At 45.0% G+C, this 27,650-nt stretch overlaps 2 protein-coding genes across 2 annotated transcripts; one reads left to right on the top strand and one right to left on the bottom strand.

The window, feature by feature from the left end:
• Positions 1 to 1,262: 1,262 nt before the first annotated feature.
• LOC129857529 (brevican core protein-like) lies at positions 1,263 to 22,492 on the top strand. The gene is made up of 14 exons (XM_055925862.1): positions 1,263 to 1,540; positions 7,845 to 7,927; positions 8,341 to 8,727; positions 9,591 to 9,765; positions 9,920 to 10,047; positions 10,136 to 10,429; positions 10,545 to 12,377; positions 16,498 to 17,739; positions 19,578 to 19,685; positions 19,817 to 19,975; positions 20,522 to 20,604; positions 20,769 to 20,913; positions 21,022 to 21,204; positions 21,357 to 22,492. Exons 1-14 carry the CDS (start codon positions 1,536 to 1,538, stop codon positions 21,482 to 21,484), a joined length of 4,953 nt encoding a protein of 1,650 aa, XP_055781837.1. The 5' UTR covers positions 1,263 to 1,535; the 3' UTR covers positions 21,485 to 22,492.
• A 50-nt stretch (positions 22,493 to 22,542) lies between these two features.
• LOC129857530 (hyaluronan and proteoglycan link protein 2-like) lies at positions 22,543 to 26,342 on the bottom strand. Its single transcript, XM_055925863.1, has 6 exons — positions 26,096 to 26,342; positions 25,830 to 25,934; positions 25,237 to 25,593; positions 24,941 to 25,057; positions 24,639 to 24,821; positions 22,543 to 23,335 (listed from the first exon to the last, which is right to left on the bottom strand). The coding sequence occupies exons 2-6, from the start codon at positions 25,906 to 25,908 to the stop codon at positions 23,058 to 23,060; spliced, it is 1,014 nt and encodes a 337-aa protein (XP_055781838.1). The 5' UTR covers positions 25,909 to 25,934; positions 26,096 to 26,342; the 3' UTR covers positions 22,543 to 23,057.
• Between the last annotated feature and the right edge of the window lie 1,308 nt (positions 26,343 to 27,650).

The following is a 27,650-nucleotide window of genomic DNA, read 5'->3' as shown; positions in this document are numbered from 1 at the left end:
GAGCAAGGCTATGAACAAAGCAGTATTCACCCTCCCCTCTTACCAGCACTACTACTATGCTACACCCACTTTTCTAATTTCTGTCTGTTTATACCGTTGGACCATTAAAACCTCTGTGGGTGGCCAGCATCCACCCTCTGTCCACAAGTGGTGAGCATAGCAGACATGAATCACGACTCTGACTCTGCAGCCTGTCCACGAGAAAGCAAGGTCCTGCTTTGTGTCTAGTTGGAAATCTGTACATAATCGTTTCCCACGTAATTTCAACCTGTATCATGTGTTTGACTTATATGAAACTGGGTTAACTCTGATAGCTGTGAAAGGACAAATAGTTCCTCCACACACTAATATTGTTGTGCAAGTAATCCAATACAGGTCTTGATGAATCCCAGAGAGATTTGTTAAATTGGGAACTGAAATTGCATAAACATCCAAATGGAATTTAAAGCAATGTGATTGTGACACTTTGTTTGGCCTTTCATGTTGTCGACAGGTTGAGCAAAAACATCTGCTATCATCCACGTTAGTCAAGATTATCCCAGATTACTAACCCTTAATTAATCCCTTTGTGCAGGGGCACATAATGAGGATAATGTTAGATTGTTCACCATTAGCTGTTAACCCTCAGTCTTGCATGAATTGCTAATTTCTTGAATTGCTAAGACTTGCAATATTTCAGGGGAGCTTGTAGGAGGAGTATTTTAATGAAGATTCCCTCTCCTTTTTATCAGTGATCAGCGATGGCCATATTCTTCATGACAGGCAATGAATAGGCCTAATCAAATCACCATATGTTCTCTTCTCACTGAATTGGCAGCATGGAAACAAATCATTTGTTTGGTTGATCAATTTAAACATTTACGCATGATTGCTCTAAATAAAACTGAAAGATTGAAAAACCAGCAGACTGAAGTGCTGTTATCTTTTAATTGTAGTATAGGTAACTGGAGTATGTGAATGGGCGCTGCTGGTAGCCTATAGGGCTCTATTGTAGTCCCACTTCAGCATTCTCAGTGGTGCCCTCTGCTGCAAGATGGTGTGGGATCATGCGCTTCACATGTGTTGCTTATCTGACCGCAAAGCATCCTGAGTCCTGCTTTGACACACTGACTTGCAACTTTGAATTCAGGCTATTGACTTCTGATATTATTTCCCCGTAAAGTGATTCCTTCAAACTGCAACTTTGTGAGTGATTGATTTGTCTTTTCGTTATCCCCTCCACATCCCCCTTTCTCCATTATCCCGCAAATGGGAAAGTGTTCTTGGTCGGAGGAAGAAAGTGGGCTGTTCAAGATTTTGGTGTGCATAATTCTCTGCCCCCCCAATCCCTCTTTACTTTGCTTCCTTCGCTGGCGGACGGAGCTCAAGTCGTTCTTTAGCTTTTTCAATTCAACATGGGGAATCTTAGTACCTGACAACTCATTGTCTAATTTCATTCAAATTTGGTTGGAAAATATTTATTAGAAGTTGCACCTGTCGAGTCTGCTTCAAAATACGAAGGTACACAGAAAGGATCATTTGAGTGCGTCGTTTAAATGAGGTAGGTGATGGATTTGTAAATCATATATTTTTGGCATGTCCTTGATAAATATAAGAATAGATTTCTGTCGCAAAATAACACGTTTTGTTCATCAATTAGCCAACAAATGTTTTTCGTTGTATAAGTCAAACATAAAATCCTCAATACATTTTGCCATAATTAGAGCAAATTAGAGACATTTTCGAAAAACGCTTTAAACAATACAGCCTATTTTTCGTCAAATATATAATTAAAATATTTTCTATTACCTCTTTTATCCTACTGTTATTGCTATTCTGTAGGTCAAAATGAAAATGTTATTAAAGTTTTTTGATATAAAGTTATTATAACTTACCCTTGAACCCACAATCTTAATTATTCAATGTAAAATAACATTTTCCTCATGCATTGTTTGCTGAGCACAGTTAAGCAGGATCCAGACAGATTGTACCTGCTACAGTGCTGTGTAAGGATTCCCTCCAAACTGATTTCATGATCAAACTGATTTTATTAAGTAAATCATATGGAGCATGGGGCAATGCACACTGTTGTTGCAGGTCTACTTGTACCTATAGAAATATATGTTGTACTGTACTCCAAACTGGCTACATATGGACATTCTGTGACAGGGAATAAAGCTTATTTTCCCTAACCAACTACTGTATTGACATTAATACCAGTGGCTTTGTTTAAAAAATATTGATTAAGACATACAGATCTCTGATCTGGAAAGGGAAAATGGGAAACCTAGTCAGTTGTACAACTGAATGCATTCAACTGAAATGTGTCTTCTGAATCAGAGAGGTGCAGGGGGCTGCCTTAATCGACATCCACGTCATCGGCGCCCGGGGAACAACTGGGTGTCAAAAGCTTGGACCTTTTGATGCCAGTTGCTATTTGAGTGGGCTGACACAGATGCTTTGTGGAATGGCAATGTTTAGGCTATTTCAAGTGATTGGGTTCCACGCATGACATCTCTGTTGATTTATCAACTCTTCTGTTTCTAAGTTGATGTTGTCGTTTTGAAAGAACTAACATCGACCCATACAGTACGTTAACCTAGTTTAGTACTATGCCCCAATCAGGACCTGTCTGATATGTCAACAAGCAACAACATGTATGTCAACAAACCTTGTACGTTTACATGGAAAAGTGGAACTGTAAACATTTACGTTTGCGTGTGAGAGAGCACCCCAAGCCCAGTCTGGCCCCTGGATGTACTCATCACTCAGGCCCCAGGTAGGGACAGCCATGAGGAGCTCCCTGAAATATGAAGAGAGGTGTGAGGTGAGCAGAGAGGAAGTGACACGCATGGCCTACCCAAGTGGACTCTACTGTATGGAGTGGAGGGAGAGAGGGGGCACGGTGAGTGCATGACAGCGCTCTGCTGTTCAAGAAAGAGAGAATAATTAACTTATTTTTGTCAGTTTGAAACTTTTTCATTTGAATATTCAGCCAACCAGTCACCAGAGAAACGATAAGCAGGTCTGTATCATAATATATGCCGTTTAGCAGATACTTTTATCCAAGCGACTTACAGTCATGCAAGCATATACTGTATTTTCGTATGTGTGGCCCTTGAACCCACAAACCTTGGCTTAGCAAGCACCATGCTCTACCAACTGAGCCTCACAGGACCATTATTATTATCTCTTCCATAAAGAAAGTAGAGGCATATCAGAATAAAGGTGCACTTTGATGACACTTAGCTGAGTTTTAACAGGGCCAGATAATGCCCTTAATTGTCAGCCTGACGTTACTGGTCTCCTAATCATGTCCCTATGTACAATCAAGTAGCTAAATCCTCCTTGCAGCCAGACTGTCAAGACGGACGCTTTGATGCTGTGGTATCTGGGTTATTCTTCTCAGTTTGACTAACCTTGCAAATATGACTGTCCATTGCAAATGTGATATCACTGGTTTCTAAATAGGTCATAGCACCATCTTTGTGTTGTTGACTGACGAGAGTGGACTGATTTGGTGTACTGCTGTGAGAGTTGCCACAGTTTGCCTTGACAGTCTCCCATAAGCCCTTAAAGCGCTCAGAAGCCCTACATTTCTGCCTAATCAGCCCGTGGCACAGGCTACAAATGGGCCAAGGCCCCTGGCCCCCCATCCACCTCCATGAGTCAGTTCCTTTGGCTGGAGTGGCTAACTGCTAAAGCTAATAACAATATGGCTAATATCACTCCTCAGCTGGACCTTCTGTTGTGTCCTGCCCTGCTGGAGGGGCACTGCTGAATCACATCAAAGCTTCCTTCCTGCTGACTTCCTCTCTCTATTTCTCTCCTCTCTTAGTGCACTCTGTACAGTTTTGTCCTCCTATCTCTCTGTCATAGCCCCTTTCTTTCTCACCCCCCCCCCCCCCCCCCCCCCCTTGCTTCCTGCCAGCCCGGGCCTGTGAGGGGGTATGGGTTGCCCCTAGAGATGGGCAGATGGAGTCATACGAGGTAACGTGAGAAAGGATTGGAGGGTGGGCGTGGTGGTGGGGTGGAACGAGGCCGGGTAATGGAGGGTGGCAGACTGGCAGAGGTGGTGGTGGGTGTCGAAAATGACTAGGACAGCTGGTGTTTGATAAGCTACAGAGGAGAGAGGCTGTGTGGGTCAGGTGTGTGCGTTCATGTTCACAGTATTTCATTCTATTTGACCATAAAGAGTTACATAAGCCAAAATATAAATACTCTGTTACTAACCCTCATTGATTCAGTTCAAGAAAGCATAAGTCCACTTACAGAGGTACTTCCACACTCACACACTTCCCACCACCATCATCCCCATCACCAACACTGTATACTGCAGTCCATCAGCCTGAAATTACCTTTCTTGGTCAGACCAAGGTGAAGTCATTGGTTATTCCAGCCACTTGTGATGCAGGTCTAAGCACTTCTGAGGTTGCCTGGGATGCTTCCTCCCCTCTCTCCCTCCCAAGAGGAAGCCCTCTCCCTCTCTCCTTGGAGTATGGAAATGTGGTTGTGGCTAAGGGCCATGTGCCCAACACAGCAGGGAAGAAAACGTGTGTGTGTGTGTGTGTGTGTGTGTGTGTGTGTGTGTGTGTGTGTGTGTGTGTGTGTGTGTGTGTGTGTGTGTGTGTGTGTGTGTGTGTGTGTGTGTGTGTGTGTGTGTGTGTGTGTGTGTGTGTGTGTGTGTGTGAGAGAGAGTTTGGCGGTATGAACAAAAATCCATATCATGATACATTTACTGAATTATCATGATAAGTTGAACGGCAAGTTTACAACATTAATGTGCACTAGTTACTTTTTTAAATGTTACACTTAAAACTACTTCTACCTCTTTGAATGTTGTGGTTACCATTGTCCCGTTTCATTTCAAACTTCACATTTCTCTAGTAAAGGCTACTTATCATTATTATCGATAGCAGTAAAATGCCCTCAAGAAACGGTTGGTTCGGTCTGTATCGATAATTTTGGGGTTTATTGTCCCAGCTCTAGTGTGTGTGTGTGTGTGTGTGTGTGTGTGTGTGTGTGTGTGTGTGTGTGTGTGTGTGTGTGTGTGTGTGTGTGTGTGTGTGTGTGTGTGTGTGTGTGTGTGTGTGTGTGTGTGTGTGTGTGTGTGTGTGTGTGTGTGTGTGTGTGTGTGTGTGTGTGTGTGTGTGGATATTGGGGGTGGGGATGTTTTGGGGGTTGGGGGAAATGAATACATTTCAATGCTGTCTGCTTATATACTTCATTAACAGTCATAGGATTGAGGAAGATTGAATGGAGGGTAATTGAGGAACCGGACAAAAAATAATTAATTTTCCTAGAAACCGGATCTGAAACAAGTAGGAGAGGGAAGACTGCCAGGATGACGGTTAATTTGCTTGTCCACATTCTCACAATCTAATGTTATGGATACTGCCACAGATCCATCAGCTCCCCAATTTCATTTCAACCGACAGTTATGATGTGGATGATTTGCCCAATGATTTTCTTCACAGGTTCGAGACAGTTTCGTTCATGTGCAATTTACCCACTTCTATCATCACCACTCCTCTCTACTGTATTAGTAGAGATCACACTCTAACAACCCCCATGTTTACTAATGGATTTACAGTTTATGTTATGCAATAGGTCACTGAACTTCAAACTTAGAAAACATAGTTTTACATGGGAACTTTGGGTAATTGATCATTAAGCGCAGTCGGATTACTACAAAACCAACAATAATTTCTGCCTTGATTTCGAGTTAATTTAGTTCTTCTTGACTTAACTCCAGTTCCTGATGTGATTTTCCACAATATCAGGATTCTATATAAAAGCGAAGCAACAATCCAGACAGGCAGTGTAGTGTATAGGTTGAGATTCTCTTCCTCTAACCTCATCACTGGTTGCTTGTAAAACCTCTTGTAAAAAAGAATAAAGGGTCTGGATGTGACTTTTACAGTTATTCGGCCATCTACTGTGGGCTGTCAGTAGACATTTCCAATTTAGCAGAATCATCACTTCCTCCTTAGACAAACTTTAGGACATCAAGACATTTGAATTACAGGGCTATATCTGCAGATAGAATAGTCATTATAAAGATAATTGGCCTGATGATACATGAATGCCACCTACAGTACTACATAGTTTAGGTTGAATAAATAATTCACATTGACTATATAGCCGAAGTTAGACTTGCATTTGAATAAAGGCAATGTATTGTACACTGAGTGTACAAAACATTAAGAACTCCTGTTCTGGCCATGACATAGACTGACCAGGTGAATCCAGGTGAAAGCTATGATCCCATATTGACGTGTAGACAATCAGTGTAGATGAAGGGGAGGAGATAAGTTAATTAAAGAAGGATTTTTAAGCCTTGAGAAAATGAAGACATGGATTGTGTATGTTTGCCATACAAATCGTGAATGGGCAAGACAAAAGACTTAAGCGCCTTTGAACGGGGTACGGTAGTAGGTGCCAGGCGCAGCGGTTTTTGTCAAGAACGGCAACACTGCTGGGTTATTCACACTCAACAGTTTCCCATGTGTATGAAGAATGTTCCACCACCCAAAGGACATCCAGCCAATTTGGAGCACTTTTGACACCTTGTAGAGTCCATGCCCCGGCGAATTGAGGCTGCTCTGAGGGCAAAAGGGATCTGATCAATAATAGGAATCTGTTCCCTGATTGTGAGTGATCACTAAAGCACCCAGTGCACTGGGTTTGCAGCATGACTGCACAGTTCATTCACCAACACATCCAGTGGGTGGGGGGACTCTATTCACGTTACATTTTTACACCCTTTAAGAAACGCACTGCTTATTTGAATACACCGGCCTGCTCAGAATGGGTAATGTGGCAGTCCTATCGAGTTAGTGGGGGAAATGTGTAGCTGTGTCTGTGTGTCTTTGGTGCGTGGGTAATGTTAATGGGGTGGGGGTGGTTGGGGTTTATCATTTATGTTGCTAAAAGGGATATAACGATGATAAAGCAGTGGAGTTGGAATTAAGGGCTTTGTGCCATGCCATCCTGGGGGAATTCGGGGGACATCAGAATTCTGCTCACACTCGAGAGCTCCCAAAGTCTGACTCATGCCAGCTGGATAACACCAAGGCCACACAGACAGTTACTGACTAACACACTCTAGTTGACTGATGCAAAAAGGCACATGCAGTACACAGCTACTTTACACACACACACACACGCACACGCACACGCACACACACACACACACCACACACACACACACACACACACACACACACACACACACACACACAATCTGACTAATGACACTCCCTGACTTAAAGAGATTTATATACACATGCAAAACACAAAACCCCACAAAGACATATCCATAGACTCATCAATTTACTTATTGGAAGCTCAACAAAATTCTGCAGAATTAAAGAACAATCCCTCACACTTGTCATACAAATCAATTTGTCAAAATGAAGAATGAATATTTGTTATTTCAAAAGAACTTCAGCTTGATCAGGACTGACGTTGCATTGATGGATTAACACACCATCCTATCCGTTCTCAGGGTCTCTGCTAAATGACAGCGCTGATGTCTTAGCCACGGCTTTTACTTTACGGTCGCAGAGGCTGAGGTGGTTGGTCAAAGCTGGCCACTTGCCACTGTCTAGTAATATACTCTGAGGTTGATGAATGACTGTAAGCTTGAGTCAATATTTGTATATGTCTTATCTTGTCTCCAGGTATCCAAAGAGGCCACAGGACCCTCTGAGAGTTATTAAGGGAGTCATCCCTACCTCTTTTCCTCTTTCTCACTTTCTCTACAGTACTTCTCCATTTGTCTATTAAGCTTTCACGATAATGATGTCTTTCTCTCTTTGTGTCTCTCTCCCCCCCCACCTCTCTATTTCTCTCTATTGCAGATTGGAGATGCTCCTGTCTTTGCTGCTGTGTGTCATCTGTCTGCTCGTCCTACCGTCCTCCTCTACCCCCAGCCAAGCCTCAGGTGCGTGACTAGCCTCCGTCAGTCCCGGCTATACTGACATCCATTCAATGATATATGACCTTTGACTTCTAAGGGTATAGGGGCACTTTCTAATCACTCCCCGATCATTCATCGTTTTTGCTGACACACACACTTTGGAAACGATTTGAGAAGGTGTGACTTTAACAGCAAAAATCAAGGTTAACTGATGTGCCCAGGCGTGAAGAGGAAGTGTCTCATCCGGTATTTGTTTCAACAACACCATGACGGCAAATGGCAACTGGCAAGACTTTTAAATGGGTTCCAGACTTTAAAAAATAACATCAACTGCAGCCTGAGACACCCCCCCCCCCCCCCCCCCAATTGTTTTTAAAGGGTGAACTTTTTGACTGTTTAAAGTCAGCAATTTAACCCATTTATTCTGCACTTACCAGATGACTCCAGAATCCTACAGGTGACCATCCCTACGACAACTCCCTTATCTGCCGTCTTGGGGGGCTCTCTTACCCTACCTTGCCTGGTGTCTCTGTTCCACCCGCCCCCCAACACGAATGGCCGCCACGCCGTCCTCTCCCTACCCAGGGTCAAGTGGAGCGTGCTGTCCCAGGGGCACGAGACTGAGATCCTGGTGGCCCGAGGGGACAGGGTGAAGGTCAGCGAGGCCTACAAGGACCGAGCCTCCCTGCTCCATTACGCTTCCTCCCCAGCCGACCTCACCCTGAGGCTGGATGGCCTGCAGTACAACGACTCTGGCTTCTACCGCTGTGAGGTGCAGCAGGGCCTGGAGGATGCCGATGGTGTGGCTCAAGTCAAGGTCAAAGGTGAGGCCGGGGGTTGATGTCATAGATGTCGGGGATAAGCCAGAGTTCCTGACCTATGACAGTAACAACTCAGGAGTGTGTGTGTCAATGCTTGTATCTCAGCAGGCAGTGAGCCAATCAGAATTGTCAGTCACAGGATGGCTCTAGGAGAGACAGAGAATGGCCTACAAAACACAGCATAGACACTGACTGTACATTACCACTTACACTGAGTGTACAAATCATTAAGAACAGCTGCTCTTTCCATGATATTGACTGACCATGTGAATCCAGGTGAAAGCTATGATCCCTTAATGATGTCTATCGACTTCAATCCGTGTAGATGAAAGGGAAGAGACAGATTAAAGAAGGATTTTTAAGCCTTGATACAATTGAGACATGGATTGTGTATGTGTGCCATTCGGAGGGTGAATGGGCAAGACTAAAGATTTAAGTGTCTTTGAAAGGGGTATGGTAGTAGGTGCCAGGCGCACCGGTTTGTGTCAAGAACGGCAACGCTGCTGGGTTTTTCACGCTCAACAGTGTGTATGTGGACCAGAACCCTTGTGGAGAGCTTTCAACACCTTGTAGAGTCCATGGCCCGACGAATTGAGGCTGTTCTGGTGCAACTCGGTATTAGGAACGTGTTCTTAATGTTCTGTACACTTATTGTACACTTCTGTCCCTTTATAATGTCATACAAATTCTGCTGAGATGAATTGGTTGTCCCACCCTATGCACCCAGCAGGTAATAGATGATGGATTGCCTGACCAGAGCAGTTTATAACCTCATGAATCAGATATAGCCTATGCTTGTGAATGTAGCTGTAGTTCACACAAAATACTGAATCCGAAATAACGGCAAGACTGTGGACCTTCAACAGGGGTGGTGTTCCACTACCGGGATGCTTCCAGTCGCTATGCCTTTACCTTTGCGCAGGCCCGGGACGCCTGTGAAGAGATCGGGGCTCACATCGCCACCCCAGAGCAGCTCTTGGCAGCCTACCACAGTGGCTATGAGCAGTGTGATGCGGGCTGGCTCTCAGACCACTCAGTGAGGTAAAGGCCAGGCAGATAAAAGACCACTGTAAATGTTCTCTCATATCAAGCGAGCGGACACAGATAGAGAGATGCTTTCATCCACTTCAATAGACTTTCCCCTTTGTTATAACAGTTGTAGAACACTATGTAGTATCGACACTCTTCTCCACAGATATCCCATCCAGATGCCACGAGAGGGATGTTTTGGAGACATGGACGGGCATCCTGGAGTGAGGAACTATGGGCTGCTGGAACCTGATGAGCTGTACGATGTATACTGTTATGTGGAGAACATAGAGGGTAGGAAAATATGTTATTTATGTTTCGTGAATTTGATCAAGTGCAGATTATTACAAACGGACTTCTCCCTCCATACATGTATCTACAGGGGAAGTGTTCCATGGATCTGCCCCCCGAAGTTTCACCCTGTGGGAAGCTAAGGCCTATTGTCTGGCTCAGGGAGCGGAGCTGGCTACCACAGGTCAGCTGTATGCAGCCTGGAATGACGGACTGAACGCCTGCAGCCCGGGGTGGTTGGCTGATGGGAGTGTACGCTACCCCATTGTCACTCCCAGGGAGCGTTGTGGTGGAGGGGAGGCTGGGGTCAGGACTGTCTATCGCCATTTGAACCAGACAGGCTTTCCAGAGGCACACACTCGCCATGACACTTACTGCTTCCGAGGTAAGAGGTTTTGAAAGTTATGCTGGGCTTCAGTAGTGGCATCCCAATGCAGTTCCTACTGTATTCTAACTCATCCTCTGGCCTAACTTTGATTCATTGCCCTTGCATCTGACAGGCAACAGCAACACTCACACCGAATCTCCCCATGATTACCTGGCAACAGAGCCAGAGGACATCGGCCAGGACATTGTGACGCTGTTTGAGCCTCTGGAGGAATTCAGTCAGGTGACGGAGCAGGTGGTGAGCGAAGAAGCTCAGGGCTCCCTGACTACCCTCCCTATTCCAGAGGAGCAGCACCCATCAGAGCATATAGAGGAGCAGGGGGCTTTCCCTGGAGAGCAGTACCCAGAGCAGGGGGCTGTCCCTGGAGAGCAGTACCCAGAGCAGGGGGCTGTCCCTGGGGAGCAGTACCCAGAGCAGGGGGCTGTCCCTGGAGAGCAGTACCCAGAGCAGGGGGCTGTCCCTGGGGAGCAGTACCCAGAGCAGGGGGCTGTCCCTGGGGAGCAGTACCCAGAGCAGAGGGCTGTCCCTGGGGAGCAGTACCCAGAGCAGGGGGCTGTCCCTGGAGAGCAGTACCCAGAGCAGGGGGCTGTCCCTGGGGAGCACGGAGAAGAACAGGGGGTTGTCCCTGGAGAACACGGAGAGGAGCAGGGGGCTGTTACTGAGGAGGCACACATCAAGGAGGACGGAGAGGAACAGGAGGCTGTGCCTGGGCAGCACGGAGAGGACCAGGGGGTTGATCATGGGGAGCAGTACCCAGACCAGCCTGGAGAGGAGCAGGGGGCTGTGCCTGGGCAGCACGGAGAGGACCAGGGGGTTGATCATGGGGAGCAGTACCCAGACCAGCCTGGAGAGGAGCAGGGGGCTGTCGATGGCCCGGGCCCTACTGTTGTCTATCACGAGGAGCTACCCTTTCTGGTTAAACCCCAAGACCCATTCACCCCCACATCCTTCCCCCAAGACCTGGAGCCCACAGAGGACACCTGGCAGCCGGTGAAAGAGGTCAGCAACCCAGAATCATATCAGCCTGCCCCTGAGGAGGAAAACTTAGATTCTAACTACCCAGTCACACCCTATGATGAGCTGAATGCAAACCCAACACTGTATCCACCTTCTCCCGAGACAAATTATGAATCAGGTGATCTTACAACTGCTCATAAAGACAACATTGGTAGCCCCGATCCCTACCAGCCCTCGTTAGAGTCAAATATGGAATCAGGAGAGCCCTCTATAGAGGGTGTACCAGGGACTGCTCTGGAGGCCCCCGTGCCCACCACAGCATATGAGGAGGTGGACGGGTCCAATGATCCACATCCCATGCCTGGCACAACCCCTGAGAGTGGTAAGCCAACAGAGTCTCAGTATGGTATTTCAGAGGAAAGCCATATGCAAACAGAGATCACCCAGGAGACCGAACACTACACTTTTACCTCTGAGACCGCAGGCTCTAATATATCAGGAGTTGAAGCCACTACTAGGTATGACAGCTCTCCAGAGGAGCAACTGGAAAGTGGGCTGCCCACGCCTCCTGAGGAGGACCACTCCGGAGATGAGCATGCCATCCAGGTGGAGCATGTCATGGACACGGTATACCCAAGCACCTCTTACGACCTCTCAGGAGGGTCTATGAGGCCTGAGGGAGCCATCGCTGGGGATGTCGAGGATACATCTGTATCTTCCACTTCACCTCACGAGGAAACGGAGCTCTTCCCTGACCAGTCCACCACTCAGCCTCCATACTGGGAGAACACACCTGAATACCGCCGAACCAACTCTGTGGACCACAGTGCCAGTGTCCTTCTCCCTGAGGAGCATACCACATCACTGGACTCATTGGTCATCCAGACAGGGGAGAACAGTGGCTCTGCTACTGCTGAGTCAGGAGACCTGGCTCCCCTAAGCCCAGTGGAGATGGACCCCTATGAACTGATCCCTACCTCTGAATATGGTGAGTCCATAGAGAATCCTTTTTGTGTGTAAGTTTTTTGATTTTTTTTTTACACTTTTCTTTATGTAATGTACTGAAGATTTAGTGCAGTAAATATGTAATGGTATTGAATGACATAAAAAGCATGAGCTGCCGCACCCCCAAAAAAGGTGGTGGAGGTGCTGACTAACGGCGAGTAAATCGTATTTATTTAATTTGATCTAACCCTTATTTTAAGTTGACTGAGAACACATTCTCAATTACAGAAACGACCTGGGGTATAGTTACAGGGGAGAGGAGAGGGATGAACGAGCCAATTGGAAGCTTGGCATAATTAGGTGGCTATGATGGTATGAGAGCCAGATTGGGAATTTAGCCACCGGGGTTAACACCCCTACTCTTACGATAAGTGACATGGGATCTTTAGTGACCACAGAGAGTCAGGACACCCGTTTAACGTCCCATCTGAAAGACAGCACTCTACACAGGGCACTATCCGCAATCACTGTCATTGGGATACTTTTTTAGACCAGAGGAAAGCATGCCTCCTACCAAGCCCTCCAACACCACTTCCAGCAGCATCTGGTCTCCCATCCAGGAACCGACCAGGACCAACCTTGCTTAGCTTCAGAGCCAAGACAGCAGTGGGATGGAGGGTGGTACGCCATAAAAGGCTATAAAATTATAGGCTATAAATGTTTTTTAAATTTTTTTAAAGAGAGTCGCACAGTCTATATACCAGCTCCAAGTAATTTATTGGATAAACAACCAACATTTCAGCATCACTATGCCTTCTTCGGGGTAATATCATGAATGCTTGAACGTGAATGTCTACATAACCTGTTTCAAGCATTCATGACATTACCTTGAAGAAGGCACAGTGATGACGAAACGTTGGTGGTTTACCCAATAAATTACTGGAAGCTTGTACAGTATATAGACTGTGCGACTATCAAATCAAATGTTATTGGTCACATACACATGGTTAGCAGATGTTAATGCGAGTGTAGTGAAATGCTTGTGCTTCTAGTTCCGACCATGCAGTAATATCTAACAAGTAATCTAACAATTTCACAACAACTACCTTATACACACAAGTGTAAAGGAATTAATAAGAATATGTACATATAAATATATGGATGAGCGATGGCCCGAACGGCATAGGCAAGATGCAGTAGATGGTATAGAGTACAGTATATACATATGAGTTGAGTAATGTAGGGTATGTAAACATTATATAAAGTGGCATTGTTTAAAGTGACTAGTGATACATTTATTACATCCAATTTTTTATTATTAAGTGGCTAGAGATTTGAGTCAGTATGTTGGCAGCAGCCACTCAATGTTAGTGATGGCTGTTTAACAGTCTGATGGCCTTGAGATAGAAGCTGTTTTTCAGTCTCTCGGTCCCAGCTTTGATGCACCTGTACTGACCTTGCCTTCTGGATGATAGCGGGGTGAACAGGCAGTGGCTCGGGTGGTTGTTGTCCTTGATGATCTTTTTGGCCTTCCTTTGACATCGGGTGCTGTAGGTGTCCTGGAGGGCAGGTAGTTTGTCCCTGGTGATGCGTTGTGCAGACCTCACTACCCTCTGGAGAGCCCTATGGTTGTGGGTGGAGCAGTTGCCGTACCAGGCGGTGATACAGCCCGACAGGATGCTCTCGATTGTGCATCTGTAAAAGTTTGTGAGTGTTTTAGGCAACATGCCACATTTCTTCAGCCTCCTGAGGTTGAAGAGGCGCTGTTGCGCCTTCTTCACCACGCTGTCTGTGTGGGTGGACCATTTCAGTTTGTCCGTGATGTGTACGCCGAGGAACTTAAATCTTTCCACATTCTCCACTACTGTCCCATCGACGTGGATAGGGGGGTGCTCCCTCTGCTGTTTCCTGAAGTCCACGATCATCTCCTTTTTTTGTTGACGTTGAGTGTGAGGTTATTTTCCTGACACGACACTCCGAGGCCCCTCACCTCCTCCCTGTAGGCCGTCTCGTCGTTGTTGGTAATCAAGCCTACCACTGTAGTGTCGTCTGCAAACTTAATAATTGAGTTGGAGGCGTGCATGGCCACGCAGTCATGGGTAAACAGAGAGTACAGGAGAGGGCTGAGAACGCACCCTTGTGGTGCCCCGGTGTTGAGGATCAGAGGGGTGGAGATGTTGTTTCCTATCCTCACCACCTGGGGGCGTCCCGTCAGAAAGTCCAGGACCCAGTTGCACAGGGCGGGGTCGAGACCCAGGGTCTCGAGCTTAATGACGAGTTTGGAGGGTACTATGGTATTAAAGGCTGAGCTGTAGTCGATGAACAGCATTCTTACATAGGTATTCCTCTTGTCCAGATAGGTTAGGGCAGTGTGCAGTGTGATTGCAATTGCGTCGTCTGTGCGGTAAGCAAATTGGAGTGGGTCTAGGGTGTCAGGCAGGGTGAAGGTGATATGATCCTTGACTATTCTCTCAAAGCACTTCATGATGACGGAAGTGAGTGCTACGGGGTGATAGTCATTTAGCTCAGTTACCTTAGATTTCTTGGGAACAGGAACAATGGTGGCACTCTTGAAGCATGTGGGAACAGCAGACTGGGATAGGGATTGATTGAATATGTCCGTAAACACACCATCCAGCTGGTCTGCGCATGCTCTGAGGACTCGGCTAGGGATGCCGTCTGGGCCGGCAGCCTTGCGAGGGTTAACACGTTTAAATGTTATACTCACATTGGCTGCAGTGAAGGAGAGCACACAGGTTTTGGTAGCGGGCCGTGTCGGTGGCACTGTATTGTCCTCAAAGCGAGCAAAGAAGCTGTTTAGTTTGTCTGGGAGCAAGACATCGGGGTCCGCGATGGGGCTGGTTTTCTTTTTGTAGTCCGTGATTGACTGTAGACCCTGCAACATACCTCTTGTGTCTGAGCCGTTGAATTGCGACTCTACTTTGTCTCTATACTGACGCTTAGCTTGTTTGATTGCCTTGCGGAGGGAATAGCTACACTGTTTGTATTCGGTCATGTTTCCGGTCGCTTTGCCCTGATTAAAAGCACTGGTTCGCGCTTTCAGTTTTGCGCGAATGCTGCCATCAATCCACGGTTTCTGGTTGGGGAAGGTTTTAATAGTTGCCGTGGGTACAACATCACCGATGCACTTGCTAATAAACTCGCTCACCGAATTAGCGTATACATCAATGTTGTTGTTCGACGCTATCCGGAACATATCCCAGTCCACGTGATCAAAGCAATCTTGAAGCGTGGAATCAGACTGGTCGGACCAGCGTTGAACAGGCCTGAGCTCGGGCGTTTCCTGTTTTAGTTCCTGTCTATAGGCTGGGAGCCACAAAATGGAGTCGTGGTCAGATTTGCCGAAAGGAGGGCGAGGGAGGGCTTTGTATGCGTCGCGGAAGTTAGAGTAACAATGATCCAGAATTTTGCCAGCCCGGGTTGCGCATTCGATATTGTGATAAAATTTAGGGAGCCTTATTCTCAGATTAGCCTTGTTAAAATCCCCAGCTACAATAAATGCAGCCTCGGGATATGTGGTTTCCAGTTTACATAGAGTCCAATGAAGTTCTTTCAGGGCCGCCGAGGTGTCTGCTTGGGGGGGATATAGATGACTGTGATTATAATCAAAGAGCATTATCTTGGTAGATAATGCAGTCGGCATTTGATTGTAAGGAATTCTAGGTCAGGTGAACAAAAGGACTTGAGTTCCTGTATGTTGTTATGATCACACCACGACTCGTTAATCATAAGGCATACACCCCCGCCCTTCTTCTTACCAGAGAGATGTTTGTTTCTGTCGGCGCGATGCGTGAAGAAACCAGGTGGCTATACCAACTCTGATAAAGTATCCCAAGTGAGCCATGTTTCAGTGAAGCAGAGAATGTTGCAATCTCTGATGTCTCTCTGGAAGGCAACCCTTGCTCGGATTTCGTCTACCTTGCTGTCAAGAGACTGGACATTGGCAAGTAGTATACTCGGGAGCGGTGGGCGATGTGCCCGTCTACGGAGCCTTACCAGAAGACTTTATTAAATTACATAAAACATTTGTGCATATGTAATGTGTGCTACATTTTTTTTTAATTAAGAGCTGAACACTCAAGTGTGGACAGGATTACACTAACTGTAGGCTTGAATAATGTTTGTGATCTGTTTCCTGGCAGCTTATGACCCCACTCAGGAGCAGTCTGATGTCACGTCACCCGACTCCTCTACCCTAGATGACCATGTGGAGCAAGAAGCAGGAGGCACAGTGGACTCATTACCAGAAGTTTCCATGGGTTCCACTGACCAGGATGAGCACACTGACCTGGGTTCAGTTCCAACTGACAAAGTCCTTAGAGTTATTTATGACACTGACTCTAGTGAAGCCTCTGGGGTCCATGAGGGAATGCTTGACGTTACCCTTTTGACATCCCCCATACCTATAACCTATCCCCCCCCGACCCAGCGTTCCGTGGAAGCAGAGGCCAGCTCCCCAGGTGACTTCATAACCTTCATCCCAGAATCCAGCATTCCATCTGGGTTTGATCCCCTGGAGGAAGGGCTGGAGAAGGTGGAGCGAGAGGGGTTGGGTGAAATCCCAGAAGTAGTCGAAACTACTACCCCAGAGACAGCTTCTGGTGTGGAGGGGAGTAGAGATGAGGAGAATGGTCAGGAGGTGAGTGGAGAAGAGGAGAGTGGTCAGGAGGCGAGGGGATACAAGGAGAGTGGTCAGGAGGTGAATGGAGATGAGAAGAGTGGTCAGGAGGCGAGTGGAGACGAGAAGAGTGGTCAGGAGGCGAGTGGAGACGAGAAGAGTGGTCAGGAGGCGAGTGGAGACGAGGAGAGTGGTCAGGAGGCGAGTGGAGACGAGGAGAGTGGTCAGGAGGCGAGTGGAGGCAAGGAGAGTGGTCTGAAGGTGAGTGGAGATGAGGACAGTGACCAAGAGGTGAGTGGCCAAGAGGGAGTGGAGTCCGGCTTAGGATCAGGATCAGACGAGGAGCACTCTGAATCTGATGAATCTGGAGAAGTCTCAGGGATCCTTGAACCAGAAGTCCCATACATGAATGAAACTGTCACTCCCATCAATGACACAACTGTCAATAGCACAGATGAAAGCGAGCCTGAGTCGAGCACAGATGCGCCCTCTACTGATATGGAGATCACGCTGCTCTCTGACTTGTCCCAGACCCCCCTGTCCTCCCCCACCGTACCCCAGGAGTCCCGGGCCGATGCAAATCTGGAGTACAGTGGGGAGACCTCAGTCACTGAGGACCCTGACTCCATCACTCCACTCACTGAGGAGCCTGAGGATTACTACTACGATGACCAGACTACGACGGCAGCACCCCTATATCCAGAGGATGTTGATGAGGAGAAACTGATTACCACTCCTACTACTCCAAGATTTGGGAACATTTCAGGTAACGTTCAATGTAACTCAAACCATGACAATTATTTGAATGCGTGTGTTAATGCAAATCATAATTGCATACTTTCTACAATATACCTCACCTTAAATTACTCACTTGACTCTTGTATTTATTTTATGGTCTCATACCTCCCCCACTCTGCTTAGTCATTAGAACGTTTTTTAAAAATGCATTCACATGGCAGTCAGAGTAAACAACTGACTCAGCAAAGGAAGGGGATTATCATTGTTTCTGTTGGAGGTAAACACACAGCATGAGGAGCTGTCTCTGTTCATAACAGCAAAGGATTGGGAACATAATATACAGTGAGCTCCAAAGGTATTCGGACAGTGACATGTTTTTGTTTTGGCTCTACTCAGACATAGATAACATACCCCCCCCCCAAAAAAAGTGACTCCAAAATGACACAATCTGTTATTTACCATTCATTTGTATTGGGCACAAAATGATCTGAAACTCAACCAAAACAAATGCATCCAACGAGTTTGTAGGGTCACAAGCTTGATGTATTGTATTTAGTCATTGCGTGCTAGGAATATGGGACCAAATACTAGACTTTCAACTACTTTAATACACAAGTGAATTTGTCCAAATACTTTTGGTTGCCTAAAATGGGGGGACAATCTACAGAAAGTGCTGTAAGTTCATCCTATATTGATGAAAATACCCTTACATTAAAGCTGAAAGTCTGCACTTTAAGCTCATATTCATTGTAGAAATTAAAAGTGCTGGAGTGCAGAGCCAAAACAAAAATAAATAAAGGGGCAGTGCAGTCAAAACATGATTTCCTGTTTTTTGTAATGATATTTCCACACTATGAGGTCGAAATAACACTCTGAAATTGTAAAAATTATGATCATTCCCTTTTCGTGGAAGAGCTTTTTGAAGAAGAAAAAAAAAACTAGAATTTCAGCCTGTTCATGTGGGAGGGAGTTTTTGGCCCACAGCATAACATCACAATCTGATCTGATTATTCTGACCAATGACCAGTCATCTTGTATTTGCATATGTATCCTCTTACTTTGAAGGGTCTCTAGAGTCTAGACCAGGGGTGGGCAATTCCAGTCCTCAAGGGCCTGATTGGTGTCACAGTTTTGCCCCAGCCCCAGCTAACACACCTGACCCCAATAATCACCCAATCATGATCTTCTGTTTAGAATGCAATTTGATTAATCAGCTGTGTTTGCTAAGGATTGAGAAAAGGTGTGACACCAATCAGGCCCTTGAGGACTGGAGTTTCCCACCCCTGGTCTAGACAATCCTATCCGCCAAGCAGGGCTGTATATGTAAATATATTTCAATTTGTATCAACACGCTCACACGATCATACTGAGCATTTCAATGGCAAAAGGAGACTCAGGGACTTATTTTCATGAAATAAACACTGTGATTTATTAGACATACAGTGATGATTTAAAAATAAAATGTAAAAGGCTGCATGTGGGCATTAACAAAATGGCATGGTAAAAAAGAGCATGGAAGCGTATGTGCTGAAAACATTTGAAAAGGTCACCTATGTCTAAAATTTCCTCAGCACAGGGGCTTGAATAGGTCAAATTCAATTTTCTGTAAACTGAACACTCAGGCCACTGTAGGCCTATAGTCAGTCAGTCTGGTGATGAGTACTGTTGGTATAATGGCTCCCTCCAGTGGCAGTCAAATAAATTCACATGTAAATCAACAATAAAGTGATCCCATCGTATCTGTCCTTTACAGTGACACTCTAGAGGGGATTCAAAAATGGAACACACACACCAAAAATATTTTAGATGTGTTGTTACTGCATTTACATTGGTGCCAATGCTTGTCCTCTCCTACCTTTGTCTCAGATGCCTGCCTAGAGAATCCTTGTTCCAACGGGGGAACATGTGTCGACAGTGGGTCTTCAACCAAGTGCCTTTGCTTGCCCACCTATGGAGGAGACATGTGCCAGACAGGTACAGTAACAGATTTCATGTTTTTTCTTCTTCTCAAAGATAATGTTAAAACAATTAACATATCGCTCCCCCTTATGTATATTTTTGTCTCCTCTGTGTGCATCTAACCTCTTCTTCGTCATGTTGGTCAGACCTGGAGGTGTGTGAGCCGGGTTGGGAAAAGTTCATGGGCTTCTGTTACCGACATTTCACCAAGCGTCAGGGCTGGGAGGTGGCAGAGCAGCACTGTCGTATGTGTGGCGGTCACCTGATCTCGGTCATGACCCCTGAGGAACAGGACTACATTAATGGTACAGCAGGCCTGAAAACATGTCCTTTGATCTTGTAACAGACAGCTCCAAGTGCTCTGCATAACTTGACCTGTGTAACCCTCATCCGTGGATTGTTAAAAAGGTGTAATTCAATCATTTAAATGGGAAAATGTGTTAATTTAACTCTTTGTCATAGCTTTATTCAGTGTGAACAGAATTTACAGTCCCAAAATGCATAAACTGAATGCGTAATGACCCCTCTGTAACCCCAGTACCATCTGTGAGGAATGTTTTGTAAACTAAAAACAATTGTTTAAACAGATGGCTTTGACTGTTTAAGGTTGTATGGTCCAGGGAACACGCAACATTGTCTTCTTTCATGTCTTACCTGCCATTCACTCATTTTACCATGAAACATGGGAGGGCTTGGATGCCAGTGTTAATACTATGTCTGGAAATATGGAGGAGATTATCTAGCATTCCTTAGTTGTTTCCCATGGCCTGTAGACTGACACCGGCCCCTACCTGCTAGTGAGCGAGTGTTTGCAGGCCCAAAGTTACAGTGCGCTCTCTCTTTCCCTTTAGAAAAGTACAGAGAGTACCAGTGGACGGGACTGAATGACAGAACCATAGAGGGAGACTTCCGCTGGTCTGACGGGAATCCTCTGGTAAATCTCACATAGTCTGTGTTCCCATGAAATATGTCTAGGTTCTCCATAAACATAATGTTATTTGCATGAACGTGCATCTGGGATTGTATCCTATTGGCATACAGAACATCCTCACAAAACTCCCCTACTTCTTCATCCTACTTCCCATCTTTCTCTGCCAGTTGTATGAGAACTGGTACCGGAGCCAGCCTGACAGTTACTTCCTGTCTGGAGAGGACTGTGTGGTGATGGTATGGCATGACGGGGGGCGCTGGAGCGATGTGCCCTGTAACTACCACCTCTCCTACACCTGCAAGAAGGGCACCTGTGAGTACACAACCAAAACCACCACGGGAGTGTAGCATAGAAGTTGTCCTCAATATCTCAGTAGAGTTTTAATGTATTTGCACTCCTAACCACATTATTTCTGTTCAGCTTTCTGTGGCCAGCCCCCCGTCATTGCCAACGCCAAGGTGTTTGGTAAGTCGCGTCTGCGCTACGAGACCAACTCCAAGGTGCGCTACTACTGTGAAGAAGGATTCCTCCAGACACAGAACCCCGTCATTAAGTGCCTATCCAACGGCCAATGGGAGGAGGCTCTGATCACCTGTCACCCTGGTGAGGACAGACATTAATTCTATTGACTGACATACAACGAAATAAATATATGATGTGTGGGATAGGTCTCTAATGTTATCATTGTATGACTCGCTTAAGTTATTTCGTGCTCACTGTGATAATGACATGATGTACCTGCTATGTTTTTCCAGCGCTGACCAACTTAGCAGAGGGAGAGCAGAAGGTCACGACACCACCCTATCAGAACGAGGGGGTGGAGGTGGTGGACACAGCCACGGAGAAAGCCACTTCAGAGTTCTGGGACATCAAGTGGAACTAATAAGCTCATCAAACTCAATATGCCCCTTCCCTCTGCCCCCTTCCCTGGTATCTTATGTTCCACTCAAAGACTGTCCAACCTTGTCCCTCCAACAAGGTGGAGCCTTGTAAAATAAATGTTCTCCCTGAGAACGAGTCATCACATTCCTGTCACCAGCTCTTTCCAGAATAAACCCATTTAGAACATCAACAGACTTGATCGATCGCACTTACAATAAGAGTGCATCCCAACATAAGGCCACTATTAGAAGAAATGGATCAAATTTGCACAGTACAGTTTGTCATTGGAATGAGATTTAACGAAGATCTCCCTTCCATCATTGGGCTTGTTTGTTGCATGTGATTGTTGACTAGTGAAATAATTCGATATCCACCTGTGCTACGACACTGTTGGATTACTGTATTAGACTGCTAGTAACATATATTATGACATGTTTATGATGGTATACAGTATGATTTTGATGGAGAGTTTTAGTAAAGTGCAACCTAAATCTCAACCTCAGCTGGTCTGACATTAAGCCACTTTCCCACTCTCTGCCACAAAGACAGAATTAAGAATTCCACTTTTGTATGCTTTTGTATAAGAAAATCTCCTTATCAATCCATATCTTCTCAATTCCCACAACCCCAAATGTTTTCTCAACATGTCCTCTTATCTGGTGCTTTGTTTTTCAGGTCTTACAAACTTTAGACCCAATATTAGAAGCCAATATCCACTTTAAAGTACTTGGTTTGAAAATAGCCAGAATCCAAAGTTTGTTATTTTAAAACGTAATCACTAAGATACTAGGAAGAACATGTGAAAATGTCCACAATGGTATTTCAGTTTTCATTCATCAATGATGTCATTGTCTTAGTTCCAGTGGAAGTACTACTTTACGTTGGTAGTGTTTAACAGTAATCAAATAATGCTAATTGTTAATCCCATTTGTGACTGCACAATTACATAATGAACTCGTTATGAAAGAAAAAAGGTCATTGTAAAACTAATTAAAACTTAATTTTGTAATGTAGTCTGAGTTTTTGGAGAATAGAGGGAAAAGAATCTCATAAAATGAATTGATTACAATGTATTTATCCATGTGAATATAGTTGCATTTGAATTATATTTTAATGCCATTGATCAAATACACTTTCAAGGTCTTTTATTGTATTACAGTTATGCTCAATGCATATACTCTCTCCCATTCTGCTATTCACGCACTCTCTTACATCAGATAAGAAGCTAACAACAGCATTTTAGGAATTTGTCATTGTGTAATAACTATCCTGTTACATTAGAATAGTGCTTCTTGGATAACAAAGATCACAAAACGCATGTTACACAAACGCAGGAAAACATGAACAGCAGTTGTTACCTGTAGCAGTAAAGCTCATAAAAGTGGCAGGCTTTTATTGATGTGTCCCATGGAAAAAGGCGTTAAACCTTTGAGGTTTCCTGTAATAACATATTGTAGTATTGCGGAAAAGCGTAATGAAACCTGTAGGGGTCACTGGTAGTCTTCACAATGGCTGCGTCTTGGATCTATGAAGTCATTGGAAGTAGGCTCCACACGCTTTAGGTCTCATGAAAGCTACCTGTAGCAGTAGGCTCCATAGAGACGCAGGGTCTTGTTGGGGTACCCAAAGTTGCGCACCCCAGCCTCGGGAATACCGCCACAGCGCGCTCTAGGGGTGGTGATAGGGAAACGCACACTGCCGTCCTTCAACCAACCTCCATTACAGTGGTCATAGCTCAGGAAATGCCAGGCTGAATAGAGCTGTCCAACCAGAGCTAACTCTCCTCCCTCACCCCTACATGCCTGCACTGCCTCCCCAAACGTGAGTGGCCCTCCAACGAAGAACACAAAGCCTGGAAGAGAGGAAGGGGAATACAAGTTCTTTAACCTGCTAAAGCAGTGTTTGCCAACTGGCAGCCCGTGGTTTGAATTTGGCCTGCGGGTGATTTTATTCCCCCCCCCCCCCCAAGTATGAGCCTTTTTTTTTTAGTGTTGGACATAAAAGACTGTAAAAACATCAGCAAATCAGCTCCAAGTGATTTAAATTTGGAAAATCTGTTCCAAAGTACAGTATATATGTGATCATATACAAATGTAAGCAAGGTTTAAAATGATTATGTTTTAGTCAAATGTTATATCTGTTTGGGCTTCTTGCTGTCAATTGTTGCAGTCCACAAATTATTTGTAAGTATGTCCCTGCACCCTGACCATCCGCTCAAGAACAAAATCATCCCTCTGCTGAATCTAGTTGATAACCCCTGTGCTAAAGCATTAGAAGTAATTTGTTGTCTCAGTCATTCTGGATCTGAAGTGTTGACATGCACTCACAACAATATCATTACTGTTATTTAAGTTAAGTATGGTGCTGTATCCATCCCTATATGGCAGCGATCATCAACTAGATTCAGCGCAAATTTTTAAAATAATTATAATAATTACAAATAGTTTGTAGACTGCAAATTAACTGCAAGAAGTCCAACCAGATATAACATTTGACTGAAACATAATAATTTCAAACCTTGCTTACATTTGTATAGATCACATACCTGTATATCGCTCTATTATGTGTGGGGATACTTTCAAACATATTTCCTAAATTAAAATGTAGTCTTTTATGTCCAACAATAAAAAATGTAAACTTATTAGGGAACTGTGCTATATGGTAAAACCACCCACTGTCTTTATAATTCAACATTTCCACTAAGGTTTTTATTTTCCGATTACAGTGTATGTTCTAATGTCACTAAAGGGCAACTAGTTTCCCACAGATGGACTTGTTTACAAGTGGGTCTGAACAACAGCTTTTATTGTCCATCCTCATCCACTCAGGACCATTAACGAGCCCACTCCTATGTATCGCCAAAGGTCACCTTGTTGCTATGGAAAGTTTACAGTCAGAATAACGTAAGACTGTTCTGAACACAGTCTTTTGCCAATACTATAACATAATTGCATCCTTATTAATGTTTGATTAAAATGTTGGTTCCAGACTATTTTTAAATGTACCACATCGCCCAAATCCAATTGAACTCCTTTTATTCATTTTCAATAAGCAGCATCCCGAATTAAAAGGGGTGGAACTAATTTGGCACATAAAGACTGTACTGACATTGCTATTTGACAGCTTCGCAAAGCACCAAAACCCATTCAGCTGACCTGTTGTTCTAGAGGTGAAACAGAAGGCATCAAAGTGGTCCCGGATCCTGTCCCGGGGGCCATAGCTGCGAATGCCAGGCGGCAGCTCCCCACCGCATTCTGCTCGTGGGTGCAGGATGGGGTAGCGGACTCTCCCATCGATGAGCCATCCCGCGTTGCACCAATCCAGACCCTCTGTCCAGGCTACACAATGAGAATGTGTTACTGTTTACTTAGTGAAAGTTAGCCTTACATAAACCTCTATGGCATCAGCAAAGTTACAGAGTAAACTGTCAATGTTTTACTGATTGAATATTGAATACCTCTGTATAGCTGCTTGAATGTGGCCAATGTGCCATCCTGTTCAACACAGGCCTCCTTAGCTTCCTGGTAGGTGAATTTGTAGCGGCCGTTTTTGCTCTGATATGGAAACACCATCCCTAAAAGTAAATAGAAGTTGTCTCTTTTTATGTTGATGTTAAGTCCCACAACATATCAAAAACTTTGTCTGATTTGCCTTTTTTTTCTCCAAATATATTTTTGTCTGAATAGCAAGTGATACGGTTTCTTTACAACATTTGAAATGTTTAGAAAGGTTACAAGAATCATCAAAATGTACCTTCTATCCCCAATGTAATGATGACACTCTCATCCTCGATACCGTTGATCACCTCACAGCGATATCTACCATCGTCTTCTAGTTCCAGGTTGCTGAGTCGTAGTGAGGCATCCATGGCATGAGCCTTACGGAGCGAGGCCCGTGGCCCAAGCAGGCCATAGGGTTTGTGGTCTGAACCGTTTGTGATCATGACAATGTTCTTGCTTCCATGACGAAGTGGTTCCAGTTTTGTCCATTTCACCTTGTAATGGCTTGGTTTGAATCGCAGTACACATGGCAAAGTGGCATTTCCTCCCCGAGGGCTGGTTACCTCGGCATAAACAGGTGGCTCAAGCAGATACTTCAATTTCTTTGTTGCTGAGGGAATTAAAACAGCTTCCTTGTAGATTATTCCTCCATTATTCAACAATGAAAGTCTCATACATTACATTGGGTTAGAATTATTCTATGGTCATCATTAAGCAATGTTACTGACCTATAGCTAGTGGCCTTCATGAACTAAATTGAACAGATTCAATAGATGGATACAATTCTGCATACTCTCCTGTCATAAGCTAAAATACCTTTTATACTCAGAAAATGATAAAACATACCTTGTCTATTTGGGAGATAAATAGCAGACGTCCAACTGAAACAACTTGTGGTTAGTATCAAAATAGCAGCACAGTTCATAATGAAGCAAGTCACCCTCCCTGTCCCTGCAATAGAATAACAACATTATCTGATTTATAATGGTTACATAGTGTGGTAGAGCATTTTTGAATGTACTAAGAAGAACAGTTTTATACATAGAACATTTGCCCCTAAGGAGGACCAAAACAGATCATCAGACACCAAAAGAAAATCCCAAAGCTCTAACCTGCAGCAGTTGATGAGATGAGGATTTATTTTTCTCTTCAAAACAGTGGTGACTGATCACCTTTGAGGGTTATTCAGCCAAACATGACCGTGGGACAGTTTGGAAGCAAAAATATCTTCTTTCTTTTTCTCTGAGCCCCTTTCTGCCACTGCAATCTCTCCCTCCTCTCTCCTCCCTTTGACCTCCAAGGTCTCTCTCTCCCTTCTTTGGTCGCCCTCCTCTCTCCCTCCCTCTCCCTCTCCCTCTCTCTCTCTCTCTCTCTCTCTCTCCTTCCCTCACCCTCCTCTCCCTTCTTCCCTTGCCCTCCTCTCTCTCTCTCTCCCTTCTTCCATCGCCCTCCTCTCCCTTCTTCCCCTCTCTCCCTTTTTCCCTTTTTTCCCTTGCCCTCCTCTCCCTTCTTCCCTCTCCCTTCTTCCCTCTCCCTCACCCTCTCCCTTCTTCTCTCTCCCTTTCTCTCTCCCTTCTTCACTTGCCCTCCTCTCCCTTCTTCCCTCGCCCTCCTCTCCCTTCTTCCCTCGTCTTCCTCTCCCTTCTTCCGTGTCCCTTCTTCCCTCTCCCTTTCTCTTTCTCTTCTTCCTTTGCCCTCCTCTCCCTTATTCCCTCGCCCTACTCTCCCTTCTTCCCTCGCCCTCCTCTCTCTTCTTCCCTCGCCCTCCTCTCCCTTCTTCCCTCACCCTCCTCTCCCTTCTTCAAGCGCCCTCTCCATCTCCCTTCTTCCCTCGCCCCCCCTCTCTCTTTCTCAGACCATATGTCTCAGGCCATGGTGGACAGTGTAAACAGGGTTGTTCTCCTTTCTGCTCCAGATGTTAATGAGGATGTGATCTGACAGGCTGCCATTGTGTCTCTCTCTGCCTCTATCCTCTACTTGTCAATAAGGGACACGTGAGAGGAAGTGAGGAAGGGTTGCCCGTTTTCAAAGGGTTTGAAACTAGAATGTGTCTGTTTACTGTATTTATGTAATAGAGAGACAGTTAGAGAAAGGGATATTTATACATATTTAGTTTTGAGCCTGGTATGGTCTATGGGTAAAACAGCGGCATATCCCCATGGAAGTAACCATGTTGCTAGTCCATGCTGTGACTTTCAGTAGCAAGGTTGTAACCTACTGCTAGCTCAACCACTGGCGTAGCGCAGTTTCTTTGGACCCCAGAAAAGTTGGAGTCTTCTGGACCTCAGAAAATCTTATGCGTCAGCCACTCACGAAGTTTAGACTACTTACTGATCGCTGTCCATGGTTCTTAAATTGCGACGTTTACACGGCTGCCTATCAGATTATGTGGTGCTAATGCTTGTAGTAGCCTATAGCTTTGCTTTAATGGATTCGTGTTTACTTTTATTTGGTCTGTATTTTCTCATGTTAAGCCTAACGTTTATGTTTCACGAAGCTATGGGCCTACGGTGTCACAATGCTGCTATTTAGAATGATGGCTGGCGACAATATTGTATGTACTTGTTCAGCAATTAAAGTTGGAAATTCAAACATTGCAGATTGTAAAATGAATTTTCCATGTAACAGCCCAATGTAGATTGACAACACAAACACTTTGCTTGCTAC

Source organism: Salvelinus fontinalis, chromosome 6 (assembly GCF_029448725.1).
Source record: "Salvelinus fontinalis isolate EN_2023a chromosome 6, ASM2944872v1, whole genome shotgun sequence".
NCBI classification, from domain to species: Eukaryota; Metazoa; Chordata; class Actinopteri; order Salmoniformes; family Salmonidae; genus Salvelinus; species Salvelinus fontinalis.
Note: the sequence above shows the minus strand (reverse complement) of the source record. Positions and strands in the feature narration are given on the sequence as shown.